At 39.5% G+C, this 27,965-nt stretch overlaps 1 protein-coding gene across 2 annotated transcripts in view; it reads left to right on the top strand.

Moving 5' to 3' along the window:
* ano6 (anoctamin 6) overlaps nt 1-27,965 on the top strand; it is a 107,085-nt gene that overhangs the window by 63,310 nt on the left and 15,810 nt on the right. For both annotated transcript variants that reach the window (XM_055650703.1, XM_055650704.1), the window contains 11 exons: nt 1,154-1,269; nt 6,747-6,881; nt 8,789-8,894; nt 10,590-10,650; nt 12,674-12,816; nt 14,165-14,242; nt 15,726-15,954; nt 16,472-16,641; nt 18,052-18,149; nt 18,963-19,090; nt 22,153-22,358. In XM_055650703.1, coding sequence (XP_055506678.1) covers nt 1,154-1,269; nt 6,747-6,881; nt 8,789-8,894; nt 10,590-10,650; nt 12,674-12,816; nt 14,165-14,242; nt 15,726-15,954; nt 16,472-16,641; nt 18,052-18,149; nt 18,963-19,090; nt 22,153-22,358 — 1,470 coding nt within the window. The remainder of the gene's footprint in view (nt 1-1,153; nt 1,270-6,746; nt 6,882-8,788; nt 8,895-10,589; nt 10,651-12,673; nt 12,817-14,164; nt 14,243-15,725; nt 15,955-16,471; nt 16,642-18,051; nt 18,150-18,962; nt 19,091-22,152; nt 22,359-27,965) is intronic.

Here is a 27,965-nt window from a genome sequence, read left to right as displayed (position 1 = left end):
AGACCGTAAGGTCTGAATGACAATAAAGGTAATTCTGAAAAAAAAATAAAAAAATAGTTAAGTAGTTGTACATTGGATAGTATTCCTCTAATTTTCATGACATAGAGATTTGTTTATATACACTTTTTTGTATGGCATAAATCGGCATATGTTGAACCATATTGGTGTAAGAATACCAACAGACCAACACTGAAATTGAGATTCTTGAGCAATCTTATAACTTTACTCATAAAAATATATGAGTAATATGAGTAATATATTTTCTCCACACCAGTTAATGGTATGGTACAGTCACAGAGTCTTATTCACCTACAAACCTACAGTTGCGTGAGACTGGAGCAGTAAGGACTTTTTTTGTTCTTTCATACTTAAAATGTAAGTAAATATATAAGAATTACCAGCCCAAGACGAGCTCTGTCCATTAAAATCTGTAAAAGTATTTTTTATTTTTTTTATTTTTTATTTTTATTAGAAGTACGGTAAGTTACAATACTACACAACACATATGTCTTAATACATTTTTTGTACCGCTTCATTTTTTGAGCTTTAAAAAAAAAAAAGATAGAAGTAAAGGAAAGTGCGCAGGAGCCGTGAAGGTGCAGGAGAGTGTTGAGAAAAGAAAGCCCCTTAGAAAAGAAGTTAGAGAAGGATGTAAAGAAAGAAAGTAGACCTTAGAAAAGAAGGAAAAAGAAAGGAGAAACAATCGCTCTATTATAACATTAAACTCCGCAGAAAGGGGACTACCAACCAAGTCTGTTTTTGTTGTTTTGTTTCCCCCCTCCCCGTTGCCAGATCCTGGCACCCTTTATTTATTTATTTATCTATTTATTTATTTATTTATTTATTTGTCCGTTTGTTTATTTATTTATTTATTTGTGTGATTGCTATTGCACCTCATGCTTGTAATAGTTCCAAAAACGTAGACCACGTCTTTTGGAATTGGTCTGCTTTGCCTGCTAAGAGGAATCTCATCTCTTCCAGATGTAGTGTTTCAAAAAATCTGTAAAAGTATAAGTTAGCAATTTAACAGAAGTATTTTGTCAGCCCTATCAATATTTTGGAAAGGATATTTCTGAAGAGTGAGGCAACAAATATTACTAAAACTAATATTTAGGTTTCTTAATAAAATATGGTACATACTTATCTCTTCCAGTGTAAATTCAACCAGAAATCGTCAGACCCATTGTGTCCCAATGAAAGGTTCCTTCTATACCAGGAGTGGGCTCATCCCAAGAACTTTTACAAACTGCAGCCTTTGGACCTCATCAGGTACTTCTTCCTTCATCTGTAACTTAAAATACTCCATTTAGAATATTACATCTGCATCCAACAAAAAAACATTTCAAGGTTGTCGAGAGTTGGTAAATCTGAGATCGCAATGAAACTATGCAGTGTCTGTCAGTCATCTCAAATATAAGTAAGATATGATTTATGCCTTCGAAGCAATAACTAATAATTTCAAATAATGTAGTAACATTTTATAAATAAGCAGCTGGTAAGATTCAACAGAAATTCAGTAGAGTAAATTCCCACATAGTAGCATTTAATATAGGAAAATTGTGATTTTGTTCATTGTTTATACCCATGGTCTTCATCCAGCCAGTGGCTTTCAATAGTCATGAGGAAAGAGTGTTTAACTGGCATATGCACTGGGAACGAAACAGTGAAATTCTTACTTGATGCAGCTTTACAGGCACATTTACATAATAACACAGCAATAAAAATACCATAATCAATGATATAATACATTAATAATCAGCAATACTAGGTAACTAGACCATAATAGTATTAAAAACCGAAGTACATAGTGCAACTAAACCAAAACCCATAGTAGATCTTTGCTTTGGTAGGATTGTGGTTAAGGTTGTGCAGTGTGGTTCAAGAGCCTGGTGGTTGCTGGAAAGAAGCCATCCTGAACCAGGACATCATGGTTCTCTGGCCTCTGTACCACCTTCCTAATAGTTCTAGGTAGATGAGAGCCTGGATGGGGTGGTACGGGTCTTTGATGATGTTAAATGCCTTTTTGAGGCAACACTTCCTGTAGTCTCTTCATTGCTATGGAGGTCAATGCCCCTGATGGAGTGGACTAAGGGATAAATCCAAAGTGGTTCTGCAGTATCCTTTGAACCTGGGCATTCGAGTTACCAAACAAGCTGTGATACAACCAGTCAATATGTTCTCTACTGCACACCTGTAGAAGTTCGATAGAGTACTTTTGTAACATGCTGAATCACCTCAATCTTCTAAGGAAGTAGAAGCATTGATGAGCTTTTTTTGTGATTGCATCAATGTGCTGGATCCAGAAAAATCCTCAGATATGCATGCCTTGGATCTTGAAGTTCTTGACGTGTTGGCCCAGCTAACACAAAGCAAGAATGTTGTCTGGCACCATTCAATCAGAAAATCAATCTCCCTCCTGTACTCTGACTCGTCATTACCCATTATTCGTCAAACAATGGTGGTATGGTCAGCAAATTTAAAGATGATGTTGGAACTATGTTTAGCAATACAATCATGGGTCCAATGAGGGAGTAGAGAATGGGACTGAGCACACTAACTTCAAATGCTTATACGCTGATGGTCATCAAGGAGGAAGCATTGCCATTTCGTTCTGGCTGTGGTTTGCTGATGAGGAGGTGAAGAATCAAATTGTGATCGGCTGATGAGGAAGACGAGCACCCAATAACATAGGCACAAGCAGAGACATAGTTTCATAAGATTGATACTTTTGGAAGGGATGGCAATGTTGAACGCTGAGCTGTGGTCAACAAACAACAGCCTAATGTACATATCAGCTGACAGATTTGCCGGATTAATCTCCAAGTCCCTTGGAACGCATCCCTGCAAGTAACAAGGACTTCCTTCCAATTAGTTAATTATTGGAATTTTTCCTGCCTTCAACAAGTAGTTGTCATGGCCTCTGCTCAGCACAGCATTCATGTCATGACTCAGGTAGGAATTGAATGAGTGAAACACAGAGCAGCCTAATCTTCTGCCAGGCCTTTGTGATCTAGTATGCCAACCACGTTACTGCCCCACCTTTTGTAGTTAAACAAAACCTGTTTATCCTGTTTCATTTGGGATCATTTTAACCAACCAACAAAGTGCAGGAGAGGATTTAAGATTCAAAATTAAGTTCAGTACGTCATGCCAGATACTATTTTTAGAGCAAACTAAACCGAAGCAACTTTAAAATGGGAGGATATTTTAGTTTAGTTTAGAGATACAGCGTGGAAACAGGCTCTTAGGCCCACCTAGTCCACGATGATCAACAGTCACCCATACACTAGTTCTGTCCTACACTCAAGAGACAATTCAGTAAAGGGCCTTTAAGTGTGAGAGGAATGTGAGAGCAAATTGGAGCACGGAGAAACAGGGAGTCTCAGGGAAAATACAGTCACAGGGAAAATATACAAACTCCGTTCAGACAGCACCCATGGTCAGAAATGAACCCGGGTTTCTGGCACTGTAAGGCAGCAATTCTTTTGCTGCGCCACTGTGTTACACCAATTTAATTTTACAGTGTTTTAAATTAAGTGTTTGACACAAGAACTGTGGATGCTGCTATACTTTAAAAAAAAAAAAAATTGATGGAGTAACTCAGCGTATCAGGCAGCATCACTGGGTGACATTATAGGTGATGTTTCATGTTGGGACCCTTCTTCAGACAAATTGTGATATAGGGGTGAAAGCTAGAAAAGGGAGGGAGGAGAGAAGAAAAGGATGTGGGGTGACAGGCGGAATTGGGTTGTTACCTGTTAATACAATGTTCATACCTTTGGGTTGTACGCTAACCAAGCAGAATATGATATGTTATTCCTCTACTCTGGCAATGGAGGAGGCCCAGGCCAGGAAAATTGGTACAGGAAGGGGACATTAACATTGCCGGGTGGTTATCCTTGGTTCTGAAAACTACTGCTGAGGTTTAAAACTATAGCACCGGCTACAACCTTCGAGAACCTCCGAGAACCTTCAACCTCCTAGGCAACCCACTAGGACGTCCTGGTGACCCACCCACGGCACGAGTATTCTCGCTACTCTCCATGGCAGCTTCACTGGTCACTGCTAATTTTTCAACACGTTGAAATATTTGTGGCGACCATAATGAGGCCGCGACTAGTTCCCAGAATGCGGGAACTCCTCATGACCATGAAGGCGACTCCCCGGCAATCACCCGCGAACATGTGGCGAACATGTGGCGACTGCATAGTCTCCTGCAGTCGCCTAAAAAGTCGCCTAGGTGGGACAGATAAAAAGTTTTACTTGAAACTTCATCAATAATGTGCAGCTCGGGAGATAGATACTCTGTAGAAAGTAACTCGGCTCTTAACTTCCCAATGCTTTTCCAATGGAAAACAAAAGTCAGGAGTGTTTTGAAATGGTCACTACCTCTCTGGATGACTACAGTTCTAATAACAATTAAGAAACTCACAGGGTCTAAGATAAAGCAACCAGATTGACAGTAAATATTCATTTTGTTCATCAAAGCTCATTTGAGAGGAACACTGAATATTTCCTGGAGGAAAGTTTACTTGGCCTGTTCAGTCCAAATTTGCATATGTAAAAGGAATCCAAACGGTTCCACTCATCCACACTCTCCCTTACCTTGCAAATTCTTTTAGATGTTTAGCCAGTTCCATTTTTAATATTATAATGCATCTGTTTCCAAATCTACCTCTCACTGTGCTTTCCAGACCCTAACCATTTGCTTTTCCACATGTCATACTTCTGGCTTCAGAGTATGCGTTCTACCTCCAGGGTAGTAAAGGATACCTCACGTGTAGTAAAGAACCAGCACTTCAAAGTTGCTCATATTCTTATTTAGGACATACAACATCCTTCCTCATTTCAACAAGTTCTGGAACTAACTTCTTATCACACTGTCCAAGTACATGCACGCATCAAACAGCAGCAAATCAAACAGGTGGCTAACCATTAAATTTTGAAAGATATGTAGCTAATGACCATAAACACTGCATTTGCCAGCAGTGTCCACAGTCCTTAATTAGTCAGCTTATTGAGAGTAACAGATCAAATTATGTCTTAAATATCCACTTAACAAATGTCTTTGTGTCTACCACGGTGCATTATATTTAAGCTGTGCAGCGGAGATGGAAATAGCATAAATGTATTACCATTTATTATTTTTGGCTGCTTTCTTAATTAGATTTCCAATGCTCTTTAAACAATTGGTTCCAACAGATTTACTTTCTAATGTATAAATTTATATTGTGCGAAATTAGGTGTAAGACCTTCAGGGAGCAAATCTTATGTTGACGTTAATGAGCTTATCTGGTATTATGTTTTTATACATGCCGCTGCGTGGAGGCAAATACTTGCCATAAAATCCTTTTACACTAATTGAGTTAATGTAGAAAAATACTTTGAGCTAAGCTGAAAAGAAAATTGAGAAAAGATGAGAGATTTCCCTCAGTAAAAGTAAAATATATGAAAGGAAAGTGAGAATCTAAAGTATCATTTCCTTTTTTATGTTGATATTATAATCAATATGTCAATGTACAATAACTATCTAATAACATTTGAAAATGCAACTTAAAATAAATGATTCTTTGATGAAATGAAAAGTTTCCAATGCTGCTGACAAACATAGTTTGATTTAGTTTAGAGATACAGCGCAGATACAGGCCCTTTATCCCATCGAGTTGACCAGCGATCTCCATACAGTAACACTATCCTACAAACTGAGAACAATTTACAATCTTTACCGAAGCCAATTAATCTACAAGCCTGTACGTCTTTGGAGTGTGAGAAGAAACCAGAGCACCTGAGGAAACCCACGCGGTCACGGGGAGAACGTACAAATTCCGCACAGACAGCGCAAAACTCAGGATCAAACCCGGTTCTCTGGTGTAATAAGGCAGAAACACAACCGCTGCACCACCATACCATTTCTCTGTTTTACCTTTTTTCGACTAGAGCACTTTAACCAGTTGCTTGTTACACATTTAAGATTGATCTTTATTTGAAAGGAAATCAACTGGCCAGCACCAGTTTGGAATGGGTAAAAATTTATGGTCTTCACGGCAATGGCAGATCCCAAAAGTGAATGAATAATGTATGATTTTTCTGTAATAAATAAAACACTTATTTTGCCCGCTGTTTGGTAATAGGTGCTTTATGGTCTCGATGTGATTGCTATGGTGGATCCTAATCTAAAACTTTAGTTGTACGTGTTGCTGCTTTAAAAATCATGGAAATAAATGGAAAATGCAAAGTTGGTGAAATAAATAGAAACTATGCAGAGATGATCATTGTCAAAAGCTGATTGAGTACCACCATAAATAGATAGACTTTAACCCAACAGCAGTATGTATGTATGTATCTTCACTGAAATAATTTTAAAAGTTGACACAACACCACCTTTTTAAGGGCAATTGATTCGGACAATAAATGCTGGCCTTGCCGGCAATGAATAAAAAAGGTAATTTACAATATAAGCATTCTGCCTCCTTTGCTTTACAGAAATGATTTGAGACAGAGACTGAACGATATACTGCATGTTCTGCTTAGTTTTCTGGACATAAACTTTAATGAACAGGAAACCAAGAGTGCAGATCTTTAGCCACATCTCTCTACCATAGAACAACTCCATACTAATATCCGAAACGTGCAATCTTCCGTGTTTCTATTATAATTCTTCTGTTTCATTGCACAGTTGAAGTTACTTTAATTAACTGGAAGTTTGTACCTCCTGCCAACAGTTTTTTTTTAAATTCCAATTGCAGGAAGTATTATGGAGAGAAGATTGGAATATACTTTGCTTGGCTTGGTTTCTACACGGGCATGTTGGCCATTGCTGGGTTTACTGGTCTCCTGTGTTTTATCTTTGGAATACTAACAATGGATTACAATACTTGGAGGTAAGAGAACATTGTTGTTTGAACAAATAAGGTAAAAATTATCAAAATGTTAAATGACTGTTAAAACACAAAGTATTGTGCTATAGCACCAGGCTAAGCGTTCAACCAAGAAAACCAAGCCTAATGCCAAAGTAGTATCTAAACTGATTCAATTATACTTTATTGTCACATGTACTGAGATGCAGTGAAATGCTTTGTTTTGCATACAACCCGGTAAAATCATACAACAGACCTCACCTCGGCAGTACACAAGAGTCACCAATTGGAGCTTAATTAGAAAAATAGGTGCAAGAGTAGGCCATTCGGCCCTTTGAGCCAATATGATCATGGCTGATCTTCTATAATCAGTACCCCGTTCCTGTTTCTTCCCCATATCCCTTAATTCCTTTAGCCCTAAGTGCTAAATCTAACTCTCTCTTGAAAACATCCAGTGAATTATCCTCCACTGTCTTCTATTGGAAAGAATTCCACAGATTCACAACTCTTGGTGAAGAAGTTTTTCCTCATCTCAGTCCTAAATGGCCTACCCCTTATTCTTAAACTGTGACCCTGGGTTCTGGACTTCCCCAACAACAGGAACATTTTTCCTGCATTTAGCCTGTCCAATCCTTTAAGAATTTTATGGTTCTATAAGATAACCTCTCATCCTTCTAAATTTTAGTGAATACAAACCCAGTTGACCCATTCTTTCATCATATGTCAGTCCCACCATTCCACAAGTGAACCTGGTGAACCTATGCTGTACTCCCTCAATAGCAATAATGTACTTCCTCAAATTAATAGACCAGAATTTGCACGCAATACTCCAGGTGCGATCTCACCAGGGCTCTGTACAGCTGCAGTAGGATCTCCTTGCTCCTAAACTCAGGGGACTGCCGGCGACTGTGAACTGTTGAAAAATTTGTGGTGACCATAATAACGCTGCGACTAGTTCCCAGAATGTGGGAACTCCTCACGACCATGAAGGCAACACCCCGGTAACCACCCATGAACATGTGGCGACCGCATAGTCTCCTGCAGTCTCCTGCAGTCACTAATAACTAATCCCATAACTAATCCTTCCTCATTACATGATACCCAGTCTAGGATGGCCTATCTTCTAGTCAGTTCTTCTACATATTGGTCAAGAGGAAAAGTAATTTTTAGGGTATGGAGGAAGAGGTTAGGAATGTACTCTGAGCAAAAGGCCTCTCACTGTGCCGTAACAATCCTATGATTTCAGGTCTCCTGAGCGTGGCTTTAGGCAAGTGTTGCAATTTTTCTTAATTTCTTAATTAAGGGCTACACAGTATTGTAGTGGGAGGCAGCACAGTGACTCAGCCTTACAGCTGCTGCCTTAGAGCGCCAGAGACCCAGGTTCGATTCTGACTATGGGTGTTGTCTGTATAGATTTTGTACATTCTACCTGTGTCTACTTTGGTTTTCTCCGGGTGCTCCGGTTTCCTCCCATACTCCAAAGACGTACAGATTTGTACGTTAATTGGCTTGGGTAAAGTTGTAAATTTTCTCTAACGTGTAGGATAGTGCTAGTGTATGGAATGATCGGCATGGACTCAATAGACTGAAGGGCCTGTTTCCACACTGTATCTCTAAGATACATTCTAAAGTCTATTTGGAGATAGGTTGAAAATCAACCAATGTAGTTTACTTTAGCAGCAGATTAAGTATATTTTTTAATTCAAAACACAAAATGTTTGCTATTTAATTATGTTGGAGTGTTACAGCACTGATAGTTATTAATTATTAGCAATGTCAGTATCACTTTTGTACAATACTACATTAGCCACTGTCTTTTATTATTATTTGTTGTTCAACACAGTTTAAACTTAAGAAACCTAAATGTGTGGGGAGTTGTTCTGCGATATAATAATGGATTTTTTTTGTGTTTACTCTGTTTCTGTCTTAAGTCAGGAAGTATGTGATCCTGAGATTGGAGGTCAACTCATCATGTGTCCTCAATGTGACAGAGATTGTTTCTACTGGAGACTCAATATTACATGTCAATCTTCAAGGGTATGTGCATTCATAGCATCTCACATCATTTATGTATTATATGATTATATAAATATTATCATACCTCTGCATTATTGCTAAAAAAGCTAATGACCTAAATGTGGTAAAAATTTAATTTTATCCCAAAATCTTAACTTGATCTATATTAATAACTCAGTCATGAACAGCAAGATTTTCCTTAGTTTATTTGTGAATTATGGATTTGAAGACAGTTTAGTTTATTGTCACATGTACAGAGGCACAGTTAAAAGCTTTTTGTTGCACGCTAACCAGTCGGCAGAAAGACAATGATTACAATCAATCTATTTATAGTGTATAGATACATGGTAAGGTATACATGATACATACAGTATGCAAGACCTATACTAGTTGTTGAGAAATAACGTTTTGCTTAGTAGCCACCAAACCTCCAGTGAATAAGGAACTATTAAGTTAATATGAGTTATTGCAGGTTCTTTAAATGCTTTTAGGTTCAATTGTAAAGACAGCAAAAGCTAGATAACAGAATGTATTTCAATTTAACTAAACATAAAACTAAGCTCATTATAAGGTCAATATATTTTAGTAGGATCAAACCTTGCAAATGGATTCATGATATAAGGTTGGAGTGTGAGAATGTCAAAATATATCAGTAATTCCATTTCAGAAAAGTTCCCCCATCAGATTTGGGAGCGAAGGAGTTCTGCGCCATTGACATTTTGATACTGGTGAAAGTAATGGAAGGACTTTTATAGATTGAGACACTTTCTTATCTTTATATTTTACAGGAAATACCAAATTAAAATATCTTATTTCAGTTTCAAACACAGTAGTTAGAAATGGAATAATGCATAATTAGATTTTCCTTCAAAATCTATCTCCCAGATTTTCAAATACATTTTATGTCCTTTTAAGAAATGTGAGTCTATAAATTTTTTGTCAGGTGCTGCCTTTTTTGTCATATCCTATGACGTATATTATTATAATATATAATTCCATAAAAGACAGGGGTAACATCTGTGTTAATGGAATTTCGGAAATGGAATATGGCATCAGAAATTATGCATGAAAGAAGAATATTCTATTAGAATGTCACAATATCCTCATCTACTGCATCCGCTGCTCTAGATGCCAGCTGATTTACATCGGTGAGACTAAGCGGAGGTTGGGCGATCGTTTCGCCGAACACCTCCGCTCAGTCCGCAAGAACCTACCTGAACTCCCGGTGGCTCAGCACTTCAACTCCCCCTCCCATTCCCAATCCGACCTCTCTGTCCTGGGTCTCCTCCATTGCCAGGGTGAGCAACACCGGAAATTGGAGGAACAGCACCTCATATTCCGCCTGGGTAGCCTGCGGCCGGCGGGCATGAACATTGAATTCTCCCAATTTTGCTAGCCCTTGCTGTCTCCTCCCCTTCCTTAACCCTCGAGCTGTCTCCTCCCCTCCCCCCGCCCTCGGGCTCCTCCTCCTTACCTTTTTCCTTCCTTCTCCCCCACCCCCTATCAGTCTGAAGAAGGGTTTCGGCCCAAAACGTCGCCTATTTCCTTCACTCCATAGATGCTGCTGCACCCGCTGAGTTTCTCCAGCATTTTTGTGTACCTTCGATTTTCCAGCATCTGCAGTTCCTTCTTGAACACATTAATGTTTCAAGTTCTGTTTACATTTAAAATACCATTGTATTCAAGTTTATTGCATTTTTTTCATGTAATCCACAGAAATTATCTATATTTGACAATTATGGAACACTGGCATATGCAGTATTTATGGCAATCTGGGGTAAGTGTATTGGAATTACTTTGCAATATAAATAATATTAGTTAAACATAGAAACATAGAAACATAGAAATTAGGTGCAGGAGTAGGCCATTCGGCCCTTCGAGCCTGCACCGCCATTCAATATGATCATGGCTGATCATCCAACTCAGTATCCCGTACCTGCCTTCTCTCCATACCCTCTGATCCCCTTGGCCACAAGGGCCACATCTAACTCCCTCTTAAATATAGCCAATGAACTAGCCTCAACTACCCTCTGTGGCAGAGAGTTCCAGAGATTCACCACTCTCTGTGTTAAATACATTCTAATCATTGCTTTGTGCATCATCAAATGTTTGAAGAGAAAGCAAATGTTGGATTAGAATTTAGGACATTATTCAAAGCTTTTTTTGGCATCAGTTACTATCCCAAAATACAAAATACATTTTTAGTGCCTCATTTGCTGTGTCATACTGATGTCCATGGAAGATGGAAGAGCAGAAATTATTCCACCTTTCTCTGCTTCTCTGTACACCACCTTTCTTCACAAAGCAATTATACAATATTCCATTTCTTATCATTTCAAATAACAATGGTGGAAATGTTTTTTATTTTTTGAGTACGGATTATGGTCTGTTTAGAGGCTGCAATACAATCATGTTCTTGACACTTTGTGGATGTGAGTGCCCAAAACACATTACTTATGTTCTTTCTGATCCCTTTCCATCTCAAATAAACTAGACAACCAGGCTGTATGCAACATGTTGTTATTTTAAGCCGTCAGCCACATCTCCCCGAACTTTCATCACTGAAGTAAAATCCAAATTTATGGAACCTAACTGGCTAATTTAGAACCCAATGATTAGGCTTCCTCCCTCCTTAGAACGTCAATATCCTTAACCTTATATAAAGATCATGACAACTACAACTTTATTTGAGAGACTTCAGACATTGTATCTGCTACAGTGCCCTCCATAATTTTTGTGACAAACACCCATCATTTATTTATTTGCCTCTGTACTCCACAATTTGAGATTTGTAATGGAAAAAAAATAACATGTGGTTAAAGTGCACATTGTCAGATTTTGGGACAGAGGCAGGTGAATTTATAATTGAAAACAAGGAAATGGCAAATCAGTTAGTTAGTGTCTTCCTCAGTGAAGTCAGTACCAATCTCCCAGAAATACTAGGGAACTGAGGATCTAGTGGGCGGGAGGAACTGAGACCACACCTGAAGTATATTATGTGCAATTTTGGTCTCCTAATTTGAGGAAGGACATTATTGCTATTGAGGTAGTGCAGCATAGGTTCACCAGGTTAATTCCCGGGATGACGGGACTGACATATGAAGAAAGAGTGGTTCGACTGGGCTTGTATTCACTAGAATTTAGAAGGATGAGAGGAGATCTTATAGAAACATCTACAATTCTTAAAGGATTGGACAGGCTAGATGCAGGTAAAATGTTCCCGATGTTTGGGGGAGTCCAGAACCAGGGGTCACAGTTTAAGAATAAGGGGTAGGCCATTTAGGACTGAGATGAGGAAAAGCTTTTTCACCCAGAGAGTTATGAATCTGGAATTCTCTTCCACATAGGGCAGTGGAGGTCAATTCACTGAATGTTTTCAAGAGAGAGTTAGATTTAGCTCTTGGAGCTAAAGGAATCAAGGGATATGGGGGAAAAGCAGGAACGGGGTACTGTTTTTAGATGATCAGCCATGATTATATTGAATGGTGGAGCTGCTCGAAGGCCCGAATGGCCTAGTTCCTGCACCTATTTTTCTATGTTTCTATAAAACTGCATCATGACTTCCTGACTCTTATACTCAATGCTCCAATCTATGAAAGCAAGCATACCATATGCCTTCTTTACAACTCTTATCTATTTATGTAGCCATTTTAGTGAGTTATGAACTTGGATCCCAAGGTCCCTAACCTTTGCTGATGGATTTAAATTTTGTTGCTTGAATTAGTTGCCTCCAAAGGATTATGCTGATGATTTTCGCTAATGTTTGGGTGGTTATTATAACGATAGATGATTCTTTGCAGTGACTGTCTTTTTGGAATTCTGGAAGCGTCGTCAGGCGGAATTGGAGTACGAATGGGACACTGTGGAATTAGAACAGGAAGAGCCACGCCGTGCAGAATATGAAGCAAAGTGCACAATACGAAGGAAGAATCCAATCACACAGGTAAATTCATAGGTTCTTTAGGCCTGTCGGGCCTTGGATAGGTGTGACCAAGGTAATTCCCACAGAGACTGTCTGATTTCCTACAAAAATACATTTGTTTCCTTCTGCTCTACCTACTCCTGGTAAAAAGAGAGTTATCTCCAAGGAATACAATCAATTTCAAGTGTCCAAGTCTAAAATAAGTATTGATATAATCTGTCAAATAGAAATATTTAGATTTTGATTATATAACCAATATATAACAATTTGAACAATAATTTGATTATATATTGGATGGATGTTTTTAGATTAATTTATGGGAATTAAACTTTAAATTCCTTCCATCTGGGATATAAATTCATGACAGTGAGTTTTAAAAATCATGTTATATTGTGAATTGTGTGAATGGATTTGTTTGTTATTTGGATACTTAGGCTATTTTAAAAATGTATCCTTTTCTTAAGAAGTGGAATCTACAGGAGATTGTTAATGGGAAAGTAGTGGGCAGAAAGGCATGTCATGTGTGGTTTGAAGAGCAAAAACTTGTAGTTTACAAGGCCAAAATTGAAAAGTTGAGGAAAAACAAGGTGTACAGAGTTGCTTATTGGTTACAATCTGAGGAGTATGATGATGCTGCTGATTATGATATGCCAATGTACCAGCTAGCAACTGATCTTCTCCATAAAGACTATTGCTTGAAATTGTAATTTATTTACCTATCTGTTACGGATTTACAGCATATAATACAATAATATTAAAGTTCTGATCTTGAGAATATCACATTTTTGAATTTTCAAGGCAGTCTGGGTATTTATTACTATTTCCGTCACAACGGTCAATTTTGTAATTAACTACAATTTGGTAATTAACTAATTATATGCTTTAATTTCAGGTCATCCAAGTAAGATGTTTTATATTTGTTTCAGAATGCTTCAATCTATAATAACTGAAAAGTTCATTCAGTTCTCTTGATTTTTAAGAAAGTTATGGGCTTTTGACTGTCCTTGGTCACAGCTTTTGTGTTAAGTCAATGGAAAAGGAATAGGGAACAAGATGCTAATTTCCGAGTATGGAAATGGCCATAACCTTTTTAATACTGAAGATACGAAAGTTAATTAGGTGTCAAATTAAACTTCTTTTTATGCTTTATTTGATGGGATAAATTGCAGACTTGATTTTTTAAATCTCAAAATTTTGTAACGTTGCTAAATAAAAGAGACATTTTATCGATCAACTGAGAATGATCATATAAAATAATGTTGAGGTTTATCATGTATCTGGCAAATGCCATGCTAGAAACATCAATTTTAAATTTAAAAGAACTAAAAAGAAACTTAAAGAATTAACTTATGCATAATTTCATTTACAGGAAGAGGAGATGGTGCCCTACTCTGCTTGTGGAAAATGTATGAGGATATTTTGTGGTGGAACTACAGTCCTTTTCTGGGTAAGAAGCTGTAGTTGTTGTCAGCATCTTTACAATTGGTTCTTTCTTCACTTTCATTGATAGTGAGGAGCCACGAGCATTTAAATCATGTGCAGCTCAGCAAAACTATCCCATGATTAATTTTTAAAGTAGATAATTGTATTTAAAATAATTCTTGGATAAAACTGGTAACATAGCCACAAGACGCATGATTTTTTTACTTGGAGAAAATAGCCTTACAGAAGACCAAGCATATTTACTATGCTAATTATACAAACATCAGAGAGAGGGAGAGCAAAGAATGAACTATAGTCAGAGTTCATTATGGAGCAGGAAACCATTCACCATGTTCTGGGTGATTTTCTACAGGAAGAGTCTAATGCTCTTTTCCTGTTCATTCTCGTGTATTTTAATTTTTATTTTTAGAACCTATCCTGATATTTAAGCAAATGTAGTTCCTGTTACAGCAGGCAACTATGGAAGGGTTTCTTTAAATACTTTAAAAGCAACAAATTTGCAGATGATGGAAATCTGAAATAAAATCACAAACTGTTAGGATACTCAGGCCAGTCAGCATTGGTGGGAAGAGAATCAGAATTAATGATGACCTTTTATCAGAACTGGAAAAGTGAGAATTCAGATATGTGTTCATTTATACAGATGGGGAGGGGGAGGGGGTGGAAAGAACAGAGGAATGTCTGTGATAGAGTGGAGACTACCTCTGAAATTGAACTCTGGACCAAGGCTGTGTGTGATAAGGTCTGGAACCAAGCAGTCCTGTTAAAACTCAAACAGAAGTGGAATTCTCTGCCACAGAAGGCAGTGGAGGTCAATTCACTGGATGTTTTCAAGAGGCAGTTAGATATAGCACTGAGGGCTAACGGAATCAAGGTATATCGGGAGAAAGCAATAGACAATAGGTGCAGGAGTAGGCCATTCGGCCCTTCGAGCCAGCACCGCCATTCAATGTGATCATGGCTGATCATCCCCAATTAGTACCCTGTTCCTGCCTTCTCCCCATACCCCCTGGCTCCGCTATCTTTAAGAGCCCTATCTAGCTAGCTCTCTCTTGAAAGTAACCAGAGAACCAGCCTTCACCATCCTCTGAGGCAGCGAATTCCACTGACTCACAACTCTGTGTGTGAAAAAGCAGGAACGGCGTACTGATTTTGGATGATCAGCCATGATCATATTGAATGGCTCAAAGGGTCAAATGGCCTACCCCTGCACCTATTTTCTATGTTTCTATGAGCATTTGTCAGCTAAGTAAATGCTATTTGATAATACTGCAAATGCCTTCCACCTATTTGCTGATGATCGCCATCAACTGGGTGACAATTATCCAGATTGGATTTGCCTTGCTTTTTAGGAATTGGACATACAAGGGCAATTTTCCACCTTGTTGGGTAGATATTGGTGTTGTAACAAGGCCTATGAGTGTCTCTTTAATTAAGTTTCTTAAGGTTTCAATAGACCTAAATATGTTCTCCTGATGTTCTTCCAGATTTCACTAATTATTGCCTCAGTAGTTGCCATCATTGTCTATCGACTGGCTGTCTTTTTTGAATTTTCCGTCAACCTCCCTAAGGCAATGGATAATGACCTGGAGCCTCTCAAAGACTATTTAACTCCTCAGATGGCCACTACTGTCACAGCTTCTCTCATTAACTTTGTGTTCATTATGATTTTGAACATAATCTATGAAAGAGTCGCAATACTGATTACAGATTTTGGTAAGTTAATTTCCAGATACTTGAAACTGTGAATAAAAACAAAATATTAAAAAAAAAAATGTATTGGACTTTTGTATTGAATGTTTTAAATGTTTTGTCTAATTTGCTGGAATTAATCAATAACATACCACCATGAATATTGCACGTGGTACATGGCTGGTAGTAACCTGTTATACTGTGCCTTTGTTGAAACACTGTACTGCTATATCATGTTAACTTTGCATGATTTAGAATGCAAAACCAACAATTCTGCATAATTATTATGATGATAGTTAAAATCGTGCTTTATCGATTATTAGTATGCCTTATTATCATTCTTTGGATCAGTAAACTGATACCTTTAGCAGAATTTTCATACACAAGGTAGCCAGATACAGTCTTGCAGTACTGATGTCAAGGCTGCCTGTACAATTGGATGGTAAAGTTGGATGGAAAGATGGTAGGTTTCATATTCTGGAAGGATGGAGTCACTCCAGAATTGTAGTAATTACTGAATTATTTGTCATTTTTAATTCAGAGCTTCCAAGAACCCAAACGGATTATGAAAACAGTTTGACTTTGAAGATGTTTCTCTTCCAATTCGTCAACTACTATTCCTCCTGCTTCTACATAGCTTTCTTTAAAGGCAAAATTGTAGGTTATCCTGGAGAGCCAGTTTATTGGTTGGGACGATTCAGGAATGAAGAGGTAATAAGAACTTTCACACAACAAAATGCCTTAACTGCCGTAGCTAGTATGTCGAAACATGATGTGTTTGCTATTATTATTATTTTGTATTGAGGAAACAAAAGTGGATCAGTTATGCAACTGTTCTAATATTCCATTGATCATCAATGAATAGTCCACCATAGAAGTTTGCTAGTTTGAAACATCAGTTTTACATATGTAGAAATTTAAAAAGGTATTAGTAAACAAATTACGAAGCTTTGTATAAATGCCCTTTTGATTAATAAATCTCATTGGAGTGGAATTTCTTAAGATTTGCCTGGTGTGGATCATATGCCAATGTGATGATGATTAACTCCTTGGTAGTAAACCAGAACGTTATTTCACTATATCAAACTATTACTGGTTCAAGGAGAGATGCCATCTTGTCTAAGCAATCAAAGATGGGAAATAAATGCTGTCTTGGCCAACAACAAGCATATCTAGGAAATAGATAGAAAAATCGAATGTCCCACGTATCATCAATGATCATTCACATATTTATACTGATAATGTTAATACAAAGCATTATTTTTGGATATTGATAATATTCATATTGCCCAATTACTGAATCAGCTCCACCTCAGAATGGTTAATTATTATTGGTTAATTAATGGAAAGGGTTTTTTTTTTTCTTCTCCAGGTAATTCTGTAAACCTGTTTGCCAATAGATTGGTTTAAACTTACTGGATTGCTGCATGTAGCTTTTTAACAACACAACAATCCTTCTCCATTTGACTTCCAAAATATTGTATTTCTGATCATGAAACATCCGAGTGGAAATATAATGTACACCAAAATAGACTTTTGTAACAGGGCTGTTGTGTGAATCATAAGAGTGTGTGAGAAACCTTTTTACAATGTCTCAGCTGCCAATATTTCCCTCTGGGGAAATACACCAAGACAGAGCCAAGCTCTTCAATTAACAGCATAAACAAGATCGAGGATATGCTATATAAGGATTACTTAAACTGAATCAACTCATTACCACAACCCATTTGTAATTAACATTATGTGCTTTCTGATAAGACTAAGTATTTTGATTGTATTTGTCTAATTATCTGCTTCCCTGGTTGGGTAATAAGCAACTATGTGATATTTCAGGCAGCGTCTAAGGATGTCCTTTTTAAATAGAAACGTAGGTGCTATGATTCTATAAATAAAAGCTATGTTTCCTACACTCGCAATATATTTCTGATATTTTACTCCATTCCTTTGTCATTGGCCTTTTTCTGTCGGTAAGACATTTTGGAACATCTATAAAAGGCATAAAGTGTCTATTAATTTTCTCAATCAGCTTAAGAAGTTAAACGTATTTTCTTTGATGACTTACATAAATATTTTTAAATATTCCTGGCAGCTGCTCAGCTTACCTCTTGGTTCAATTTACAGTGCGATCCTGGTGGCTGCCTTATAGAACTCTCAACCCAACTGCTCGTAGTGATGGGAGGAAAAGCGATATGGAACAACATTCAAGAAGTTCTCATTCCGTAAGTCAATTAATTTATAGGCTCAAAGGGTGATTTTCACGTGAACAAAATATGAATCTAAATAAAAATCTGCTTTAACACCCTTTATTTTAATTTAAAATGTATTTAATATACAAATTTGAGAAGCTCGGTGACAGTTTTGGTGTTGAATGTAGAAATTACCTTGCATTTTGTGCACCTCCTTCTGAGAGTTCATTCATCTCTGATAGACCCCGTATCATTCTTTTTCTATTCTGCACTCTCCAACATTGCTCCCCGTTTCCGGTCTCTGCTGGCTAGTGTGTTGTATTAGTACACTATAGATCAATCAAAATGTTTTAAAAGTCAACATTTCCCTTTTCTGCAAGTGATTGATGGACAGAGGTCTTGTGCGTGGTCTGAAATTCTAATCCCCATGTTTTCAACTGGAAGTTCTAATAGTGTGTCACTTATGACCATTTGATATTTCTAAATTCAGAAATAAAAGTTATTTTTGATGGTTTTCCTTGTGGATTGTCAAACCTGCATAATGAATAACAAGTGGATTCCACAATAGGAAGCTTTCTAGTTTGATTCCTAGGGTATGAGATTTGTTGCACATTTTTGGAGCATTATTGTTGCATATAAGATCCAAATGCTTTCATGCCTTTGCAGCATGTGCCTTCATGTTGGCAGTGATATCAGCAACCTGTTGAAATATACCAGTGCAGACCTTTGGCATGCTGAAACCTAAATCATCTATGGCTTGTTGTTTTAAATCTGCACTGATTGAAACTGCCTGTAATCATCTGAAAAGTTTGACTAGTTACCAACTCCCTGCTGTTCTTTTCACAGGTGGTTAAAGAATCTCATAAGTCGTTGCAAGACTAAAAGCTCAGAGAATGTGCTCCCCAGATGGGAACAAGATTATCAGCTGCAATCCATATCAAAGTTGGGCTTGTTTTACGAATACCTTGAAATGGGTGTGTTTTTATACATGTCATATTTATGAATTACCTTCATGTTTAATTTAGTACAAATGAAATACTTTTTACATTATATTAAGCCTGTTACTCATTGAGGTATTTCACCTGCAAATTTCAATAATAATTTTCCCACATTGTTATTTGTGATAATTAGATATATTATGTAAAGCTTAAAACTGGTTCATGTACATCGAGCGTCAATGATGGGTTCTACTGGTTTGAGCCTGAGATCAAGTATCGTGTGTCGATATAAAGGAGATGGGATTAAATAATCACAATAATACTTATTCAAGTCAGCACCTCTATATATGAGTCAAATGAAAGCGATTCAATGCAATTGTACAAAGAATGCATAATGGAATCTTTTTAAGAGAATTTAATCTGATTGTGTAATTTATTCAATGATTCAAATGTTCTTCTGTTTCACAAGTTTCTAAAGTCTGAGGAGGTTTTATGCTTTTATATTCCCAAGTGCATGTCGAAACATCTAATCCATGATGTTCCACTCATAAACATTGATGATAGACAACTCGGGCTTGCAATTTGGCATCTAATAGAAACCTTCAGATAGATGATGCCTCATAATTAATACACCATAAGACTTACTTTAATGATTAGTGTAGTGCCATGTTTCTGCCAGCAGATGACAACACTGACCCAAGTATAATGATTTGTAAAACTGTTCCATCAGATGTGAGAGTCATAAATGTAAGCAGCAGGTAAACAGCTACCATGCCCTTGTTGGCCATCGAGAATTCATCTATGTTAATTCCATTTCCCAACACTTGGCTTGCAGCCTTCTATGCTGTGGAATTTTAAGTGCCTATCTCAATGATTCTTAAGTGCAATTAAGTTACCTGCTCCACCACCACATTCCATCCCAGACAACATCCTGGTAAATCCTCATGGCTCTACCTCCACTGCAATTACCACCTTTATTATGTAGCCACTCGAAAGCCGCACGGTACTTCAGCTGCAACCTAGTTTATATAATTGTAAAGTAACCTACGTCCTCTTATATTCTATGAAGACACAAGAGATTGTAGATGCTGGAATCTTGAGCAACAAACAATCTGCTGGCATCTGGGAGAGGAAAGTAATTGTCAACATTTTGGGTCAAAACCCTACATCAGGATTTATGTTTTGTGCCATGACTAATGAAGCAAATGTCTCATGTGCCATCTTAATTGCCTTGACTGCTTGTGCTGTGGTCTTTAGATATCATTTGTCCTGTGTTAGTCTGCTGTTATTCCCAGAAAGTCACCACATGATCATGCTACTAAACCCTGCACCCTTGGCCAACCCACAGCAATAATTCAATTCATCAATCTGCACATTGTTAGGGTGCAGACAAAAACTGAAGCACTTGCATGGGATAACTTGCAAATCCCACATATTCCAAGGATCCATATGTAAATCTTAGCTTTATTAGTCCTCCCAAAATCTATCACTCTGCTCATTTCATTATTAAGCTCCATCTACCATTTCTCTGCACATCATATCGAACAAACAATATAGTTCTTGGACAAAATCAACCCTACTCACTATCAACAACACCGCAATCTGCTTATCATCAATGAATCCTGAACATCTATACATAACTAAAACTCTGATCTTGATATCTTCCGGTTTGGTGGTCTTTCTATTTGCGTAAAAACGGTTCGCGATAGCGCTACGATTTTTCGCCAGTTCACTCACCATTCTTCTATGCTGCGAATGCACCAAGTTTCGTTCCGATCGGTTGAATGTCGTAAAAGTTAGCGAGGTTTCAAAATCTTAAAAACCGCGCGTGCGCAGATCGATCCGGTCTCCTGCCAGTCAGTGGCGCGCGGATTAGTCTCATCCCCTGTCACTCCACGGGATGGTCCGCCCCTTCCTGCACCATCGCGTCTTTACTGAGTTGAGGAAAGCCGGCAGAGGTTTCAAACCGGACTTTCGGAGGGACCCGAAGCAGCCCAGCCCCAAGCAACCCAGCCCCTCCCCAAGCAGCAGCGCAGCCCAGCGCCAGAGACCAGACCCAGCCTAGCGTGGGAGACCCAGCCCAGAGTCAGAGACCCAGCCCAGCCTGGAGTTGGAGATGTCGCCGATCGCCAAATGGAAAGCAGAGACTCTGATCCCGGCAGAGGAGAACGACCAGCGCCCGCTGTGAGTCCCCATTGCACCGCCAATTCCAAACATGACCCCTCTGGTACCCCTCGCTGGCTCCTTCTCCCCTCCCACACCCCCCCGACCACACACACACCCATACATACCCATACACACCTCCCTCACATCCCCACCACACACTCCCCCCACACACCTCGCCGCCCACACACACCCCCCTGTTCCCCCAGAACCCCCCCTCCCCACACACCCAACCACCGCACACAAACCCCCCCCCCCCCCCACACACCCGCCCCCGCAGTCACCCTGTCCTCGCACACCCTGCCGCCCACACACCCCCTCCCCCCACACACACCCCCCACTTCCCTCCCCCTCCTCCCCTCTCACACGTGATGAGCCGTGCCTGCGCAGTTAGGGACTATGGGTGAGTGGTGGAATATTGCTTTGGAGGAACGGGTTGCTTTGGGGGAATGGGTGAGTGGTGGAATATTGCGTTGGGGAATGGGTTCCATTGGGGGACCAGGCCTCCCGTGTGACTGGGACTCAATGGGTCCCTCTTAGTCTAGTACTTCCTATTTACTGAAGAAAGGTATTGACCCAAAACATCACCTATCCATGTGCTCCCGTGATATCGTCTAACCTGCGGAGTTACTCCTGTACTTTTATCTCTTTGTGTTTTAAACAGCATCTGCAATTCTTGGTTTCTCCTATTTACTTTTTTTCCCTTCATAATCATAAATCCAGCCTTGCACAGCAGTGCGGTAACACCCTGTGCATGTTTAATTCCCAAACTGTCCAAATGCAAGTAATTCCTTTGCCATGAATCTGTTATTTAGGATCCAGATGATCAGAAGGTTTACTATTTCCTCTCACAGTAATTGTACATGAAATAGAGAAACAATACAAATAATTTTGGGGCATTAAGAATTCACTTTAATTTTTTGTTCATTTTACAGTGATTCAGTTTGGATTTGCGACAATCTTTGTGGCATCATTTCCCCTGGCACCCTTACTGGCACTGATCAATAACATCATTGAAATTCGAGTAGATGCATGGAAAATAACTACTCAGTTTCGACGCATTCTTCCAGCCAAAGCACAAGACATTGGAACCTGGCTTCCAATTCTCAATGGAGTGGCTATTTTTGCTGCTGTAACAAACGTGAGTCGAGCCTTTGAGTCAGGATAAGGTCAAGATGTGGAAATGGTGCATATGTTGACAAATTATTTTGTATTGGTTTTTGCCTTACAGGAAGAGAGCAGCATAGCTAATCTTTTTAGAAAACATAATATTGAATCTGGGATGGAAATTTGCCAAAATCCAAGTAAAATGATTGTAATGAAGAAATTAGTGGCACAAAATTCTTGGGGTGGAAGGAATTGTTACATGGGAAAAAGATTAAACAGATTGGGCTAATACTCTCAGGGTTTTGAATGAGTGGTGATCTTATTGAAATGTTCGATCTTCTTTCAGGGCTCAAGAGGGTAGAAGCAGGGATGAATTTTCCTCTGTGGTAGAACTAAGGGTCACAGTGTTTCAATAAGGAATCAGCCATTCTTGATTGAGATGAGAAGAAGCTCCTTAAATCAAACCCTCTGCTCAGCTCACTGGATGCTCAGTTGCTGGTTATGCATGGAAAATAGGTCAATACATATTTGGATAACAAAGGAATGAAGGGACAGGTTTAGTACAAGCAAAATATCACTTCTGAATTCATGGTGGTGAAAAAGAGATGAATTGGCCATACCTGGTTCTATTTCTATTGTTCTAAAAAAGTAACCAAATCTCCATCATCATGGTTATAAAGGAAGTATATGAGAATCTTAAGATGTCCAAAGAATAATCTTCCAGAATTTAGATCAGCCAAGTTACATTCATTTGATTTAATATTTGTACCTGCTATAGCACTGCTCCAGAATGATGCAAGAGGAAATCAAGATATCTAACCTTTGGGTAAGAATCAATGATCAGTGGTGGACTGGCCAGGGTGTCAGCTTGCCCAATGGCAAGTGGGCCCCTGATGAAGTGATAGCAAGTGATGGCAAGTGGGACCCTGTTAAATGATAGCATTGTAGTTGTGGGTGGCATTGTAGTTTGGCTCCTGGCAACCAATATTTTTAGACCCAGACCGACACTGTCGATGATTATGAATGAATGAATACGTTTATTAGCCAGGTATGTACACATACAAGGAATTTGCCTTGGTGCTGTGCTCGCAAGTAACCACATGACATACCGTAATAACAATTAAGAATGACGCATGAAACATTAAACACAAATAATGAAATATTACAGTTTAAACATGTGAATGAAATAAAATACCAGAGCAAAATGAGGCGACCGACTTTTGGTTATTGAGTAGCATAGAAACAGAAACATAGAAATTAGGTGCAGGAGTAGGCCATTCGGCCCTTCGAGCCTGCACCGCCATTCAATATGATCATGGCTGATCATCCAACTCAGTATCCCGTACCTGCCTTCTCTCCATACCCTCTGATCCCCTCAGCCACAAGGGCCACATCTAACTCCCTCTTAAATATAGCCAATGAGCTGGCCTCGACTACCCTCTGTGGCAGAGAGTTCCAGAGATTCACCACTCTCTGTGTGAAAAAAGTTCTTCTCATCTCAGTTTTAAAGGATTTCCCCCTTATCCTTAAGCTGTGACCCCTTGTCCTGGACTTCCCCAACATCGGGAGCAATCTTGCTGCATCTAGCCTGTCCAACCCCTTAAGAATTTTGTAAGTTTCTATAAGATCTCCTCTCAATCTCCTAAATTCTAGAGAGTATAAACCAAGTCTATCCAGTCTTTCTTCATAAGACAGTCCTGACATCACAGGAATCAGTCTGGTGAACCTTCTCTGCACTCCCTCTATGGCAATAATGTCCGTCCTCAGATTTGGATACCAAAACTGTATGCAATACTACAGGTGTGGTCTCACCAAGACCCTGTACAACTGCAGTAGAACCTCCCTGCTCCTATACTCAAATCCTTTTGCTATGAAAGCTAACATACCATTCGCTTTCTTCACTGCCTGCTGCACCTACATGCAACGACTTTCAACCAGGTCTCGCTGGTGTACCATGACACCCAGGTCTCGCTGCTTCATCTCCACCAAAATGGATAACCTCACATTTATCCACATAGTCGGACACCATTTAGATAATAGATTCAAACAAGCTTTCCTGTTTTTAGGGGTAATATGAGGGGGAACTTCTTTACCAAAGTGGTGGCGGTGTGGAATGAGATGGAAGTGGTGGACACTTATCATTTACAATTTGGATAGGCTGCATCGAGTGCCAACTAAGGGGAAAATTTGCCCACTCACCCAGCCTATCCAAGTCACCTTGCAGTCTCCTAGCATCCTCCTCGCATCCTCCTCACAGCTAACACTGTCCCCCAGCTTAGTGTCATCCGCAAACTTGGAGATATTGCCTTCAATTCCCTCATCCAGATCATTAATATATATTGTAAATAGCTGGGGTCCCAGCACTGAGCCTTGCGGTACCCCACTAGTCACTGCCTGCCATTGTGAAAAGGACCCTTTTACTCCCACTCTTTGCTTCCTGTTTGCCAGCCAGTTCTCTATCCACATCAATACTGAACCCCAATGCCGTGTGCTTTAAGTTTGCATACTACCAGCGCTACCACTCGTTGAAAAAAGCTGTTTTTATACTTGGCTCTATTGGCTTTGACAGTCCCGAGTCGTCTTCCAGAGGGAAGTGCTTCAAAGAGTTTGTGGCCAGGGTGAGAGGGGTCAGAGATGATCTTACCCGCTCGCTTCCTAGCCCTTGTCATGTACAGTTCGTCATTGGAGGGTTGCAGCCAACAACCTTCTCAGCTGATCGGACGATTTGCTGCAGCCTCCGGATGTCATGCTTGGTGGCTGAGCCAAACCAGACCATGATAGAGACGGTGAGGACAGACTCTATGATGGCAGCAACATAGAATTGGACCATCATTGCCTGTGGCAGATTGTGTTTTCTCAGCTGCTGCAGGAAGTACATCCTCTGTTGGGCCTTTTTGACTGGAGTCAAAGCTGGTGGCAGTGTGAACTGTGAAGAGGTTTTTAGGAGGTTGCAGGGTGACCTGGACAGGTTGAGTGAGTGAGTGGGCAGATGCAGTATAATATAGATAAATGCGAGGTTATCCACTTGGGCGGCAAAAACAAGGGGGCTGTTTATTATCGCAATGGGGTTAGGTTAGGTAAGGGGGAGGTGGGTACAGTGAGACCTGGGTGTCCTTGTACACTGGTCACTGAAAGTTGGCGTGCAGGTACAGCGGGCAGTGAAGAAACCTAATGGAATGTTAAGCTTCATAACAAGAGGATTTCAGTATAAGGAATAAAGAGGTTCTTCTGCAGTTGTATAGGGCTCTGGTAAGATCACATCTCGAGTATGTTTTGGTTTCCTAATTTGAGGAAGGACATCCTTGTGATTGAGGCAGTGCAGTGTAGCTTCACGAGATTGATCCCTGGGATGGCGGGACTGTCATATGAGGAAAGATTGAAAAGACTAGGCTTGTATTCACTGGAGTTTAGAAGGATGAGGGGGAATCTTATAGAAACATATAAAATTATAAAAAGAACTAGACAAGCAAGATACAGGAAAAATGGTGCCAATGTTGGGCGAGTCCAGAACCAGGGGCCACAGACTTAGAATAAAGGGGAGGCCATTTAAGATTGCAGTGAGAAAAAACTTTTTCACCTAGAGAGTTCTCAATTTGTGGAATTCCCTGCCACAGAGGGCCGTGGAGGCCAAATCACTGGATGGATTTAAGAGAGCGTTAGATGGAGCTCTAGGGGCTAGTGGAATCAAGGGATATGAAGGGAAGGCAGGCACGGGTTATTGATTTGGGACGATCAGCCATGATCACAATGAATAGCGGTGCTGGCTCGAAGGGCCGAATGGCCTCCTCCTACGTTAATTTTCTATGTTTCTATGATAAAGAATAGAGCGGCTAAATATTCCTTGATTTGAAGGAGACAATATGGATTGGTTACGAATAATTTATTTTTCCTTAACTTAACTTTTTTGTAAGGATGATGAAATGAATGGGCAGGGAGATGGTATCTAAAATAACTTGTCAATTTCTTATAAAACAGTTAAAGTAGAAACTCAAGAAATCAAAGACAGATTATTGTTCTGATTAATAAATTTACAGTGGTAAGATCACAATCACTATAATACTTTATTAGCCAAGTATGTTTAGCAACATACGAGGAATTTCATTTGCCAAGTCAGTCATACAAATAAAAAGCAACGGAACATACAAAACACATTTTATCGTAAACATCCATCACTCCTCCACATTCCTCTCTGTGATGGAAGGTGATAAAAAGTTCAATCTCTTCCCTCTGCTCTCCCATGGTCGGGGACTTGAGCCCTCCATTGACGGGATGATCTTGATTCCTGTAGCCAGCAGCGGGCCCTCCGCGCCAGGCGATCTGCTCCTGCATTGGGGGATGCTCCCCCGTGCCGGATGATCGAACCTCGCGTTGTGGCTGGTCGAACCTTCTGCAACGTTGGAGCTCCCAACATCCATGGCCTCTCCCGAGATAGCGAGCTCCCGATGTAAAGACCGCAGGCTGCGGTTGGAGCGATCCGAGGCAAGGGATCGACTCTGATGTAAGTCTTTCAGTGAGATCCAAGGTCAGTTCGAGGAGGCCTCCAGCTCCATCGATGGTAGGCCGCAGAGCGACCGGAGAATGCGATCCAAACATTAATTGCTTTTCCGGCAAGGTAAGAAACTGAAAAAAAAAGTTTCTCCCTCCACATAAAACTGAAAAAAAAAGTTTCCTCTGTACGCCGCCTCTGGTGGTGATGCAGTGAGAATTGCACATAAATACTCAAATTGTCAGGATATGAATTGTGATTTGTCTACAATGATTTGTGTTAATTAGTTCATAAATGATAGGAGCAGAATTAGGTCATTCGGCCCATCAAGTCTACTCCATCATTTAACCATGGTTGATCTATCTTTCCCTCAACCCCATTCTCCTGCCTTTTCCCCCATAACTCTTGACCCCCGTACCAATCAAGAATCTCCTCCTTAAAAATATCCATTGACTTGCCTCCTCGGCCTTCTGTGACAATAAATTCCACAGATTCACTGCCCTCTGACTAAAGAAATTCCTCCCCACCTCTTTCCTAAAAGAACGTCCTTTAATTCTGAGGCTATGACCTTTGATCCTTGACTCTGCTACTAGAGGTAGGTTAAATGGTTCATGAGAACTACCTCCAGGGTGGATAGAAGTAAGAGAATCAAGGTGCACAGACTGGGTTACAGCGAGAGAGAGAGAGAGAGGGGAATTAAATCAATTAGTTCTGAGAAGTAGCGTAGTCTCAATGGCCCAAATGACCTCCTCCTACCATGTTTGAGAGATAAAGAAAATGTATTTGTGCTTGTTGGGGCATCTCAAATCAGAGAATTTCAAATCTAAAAATTAAATCTAGATCATTCAGAAGTGAAATATGTAAACATTGAAACTTTTGTATTGGCAAATAATGGCAGTAGTTCAAACATTTTTACAGCATCATTTGATATGAGATCAATTGTTAATTTTGAATATAAGGTTAATTTCTTTCTGTGACAAGACCACAGATGGCAAGATCTCAATGAATGCTAAACCAGGCTCAAGTTGGATGAGAATATAGGGGTGGGGGAGGGGCCTGATTAGTAAGTGTACAGATGGTACAAAATATGCTGGCGTTGTGGATAATGAAGAAAGTTGTTTAAAGATACACCTGGATAAGTATCAGCTGGAAAGT

Source organism: Leucoraja erinacea, chromosome 19, assembly GCF_028641065.1.
Source record: "Leucoraja erinacea ecotype New England chromosome 19, Leri_hhj_1, whole genome shotgun sequence".
Lineage (NCBI taxonomy): Eukaryota > Metazoa > Chordata > Chondrichthyes > Rajiformes > Rajidae > Leucoraja > Leucoraja erinaceus.
Note: the sequence above shows the minus strand (reverse complement) of the source record. Positions and strands in the feature narration are given on the sequence as shown.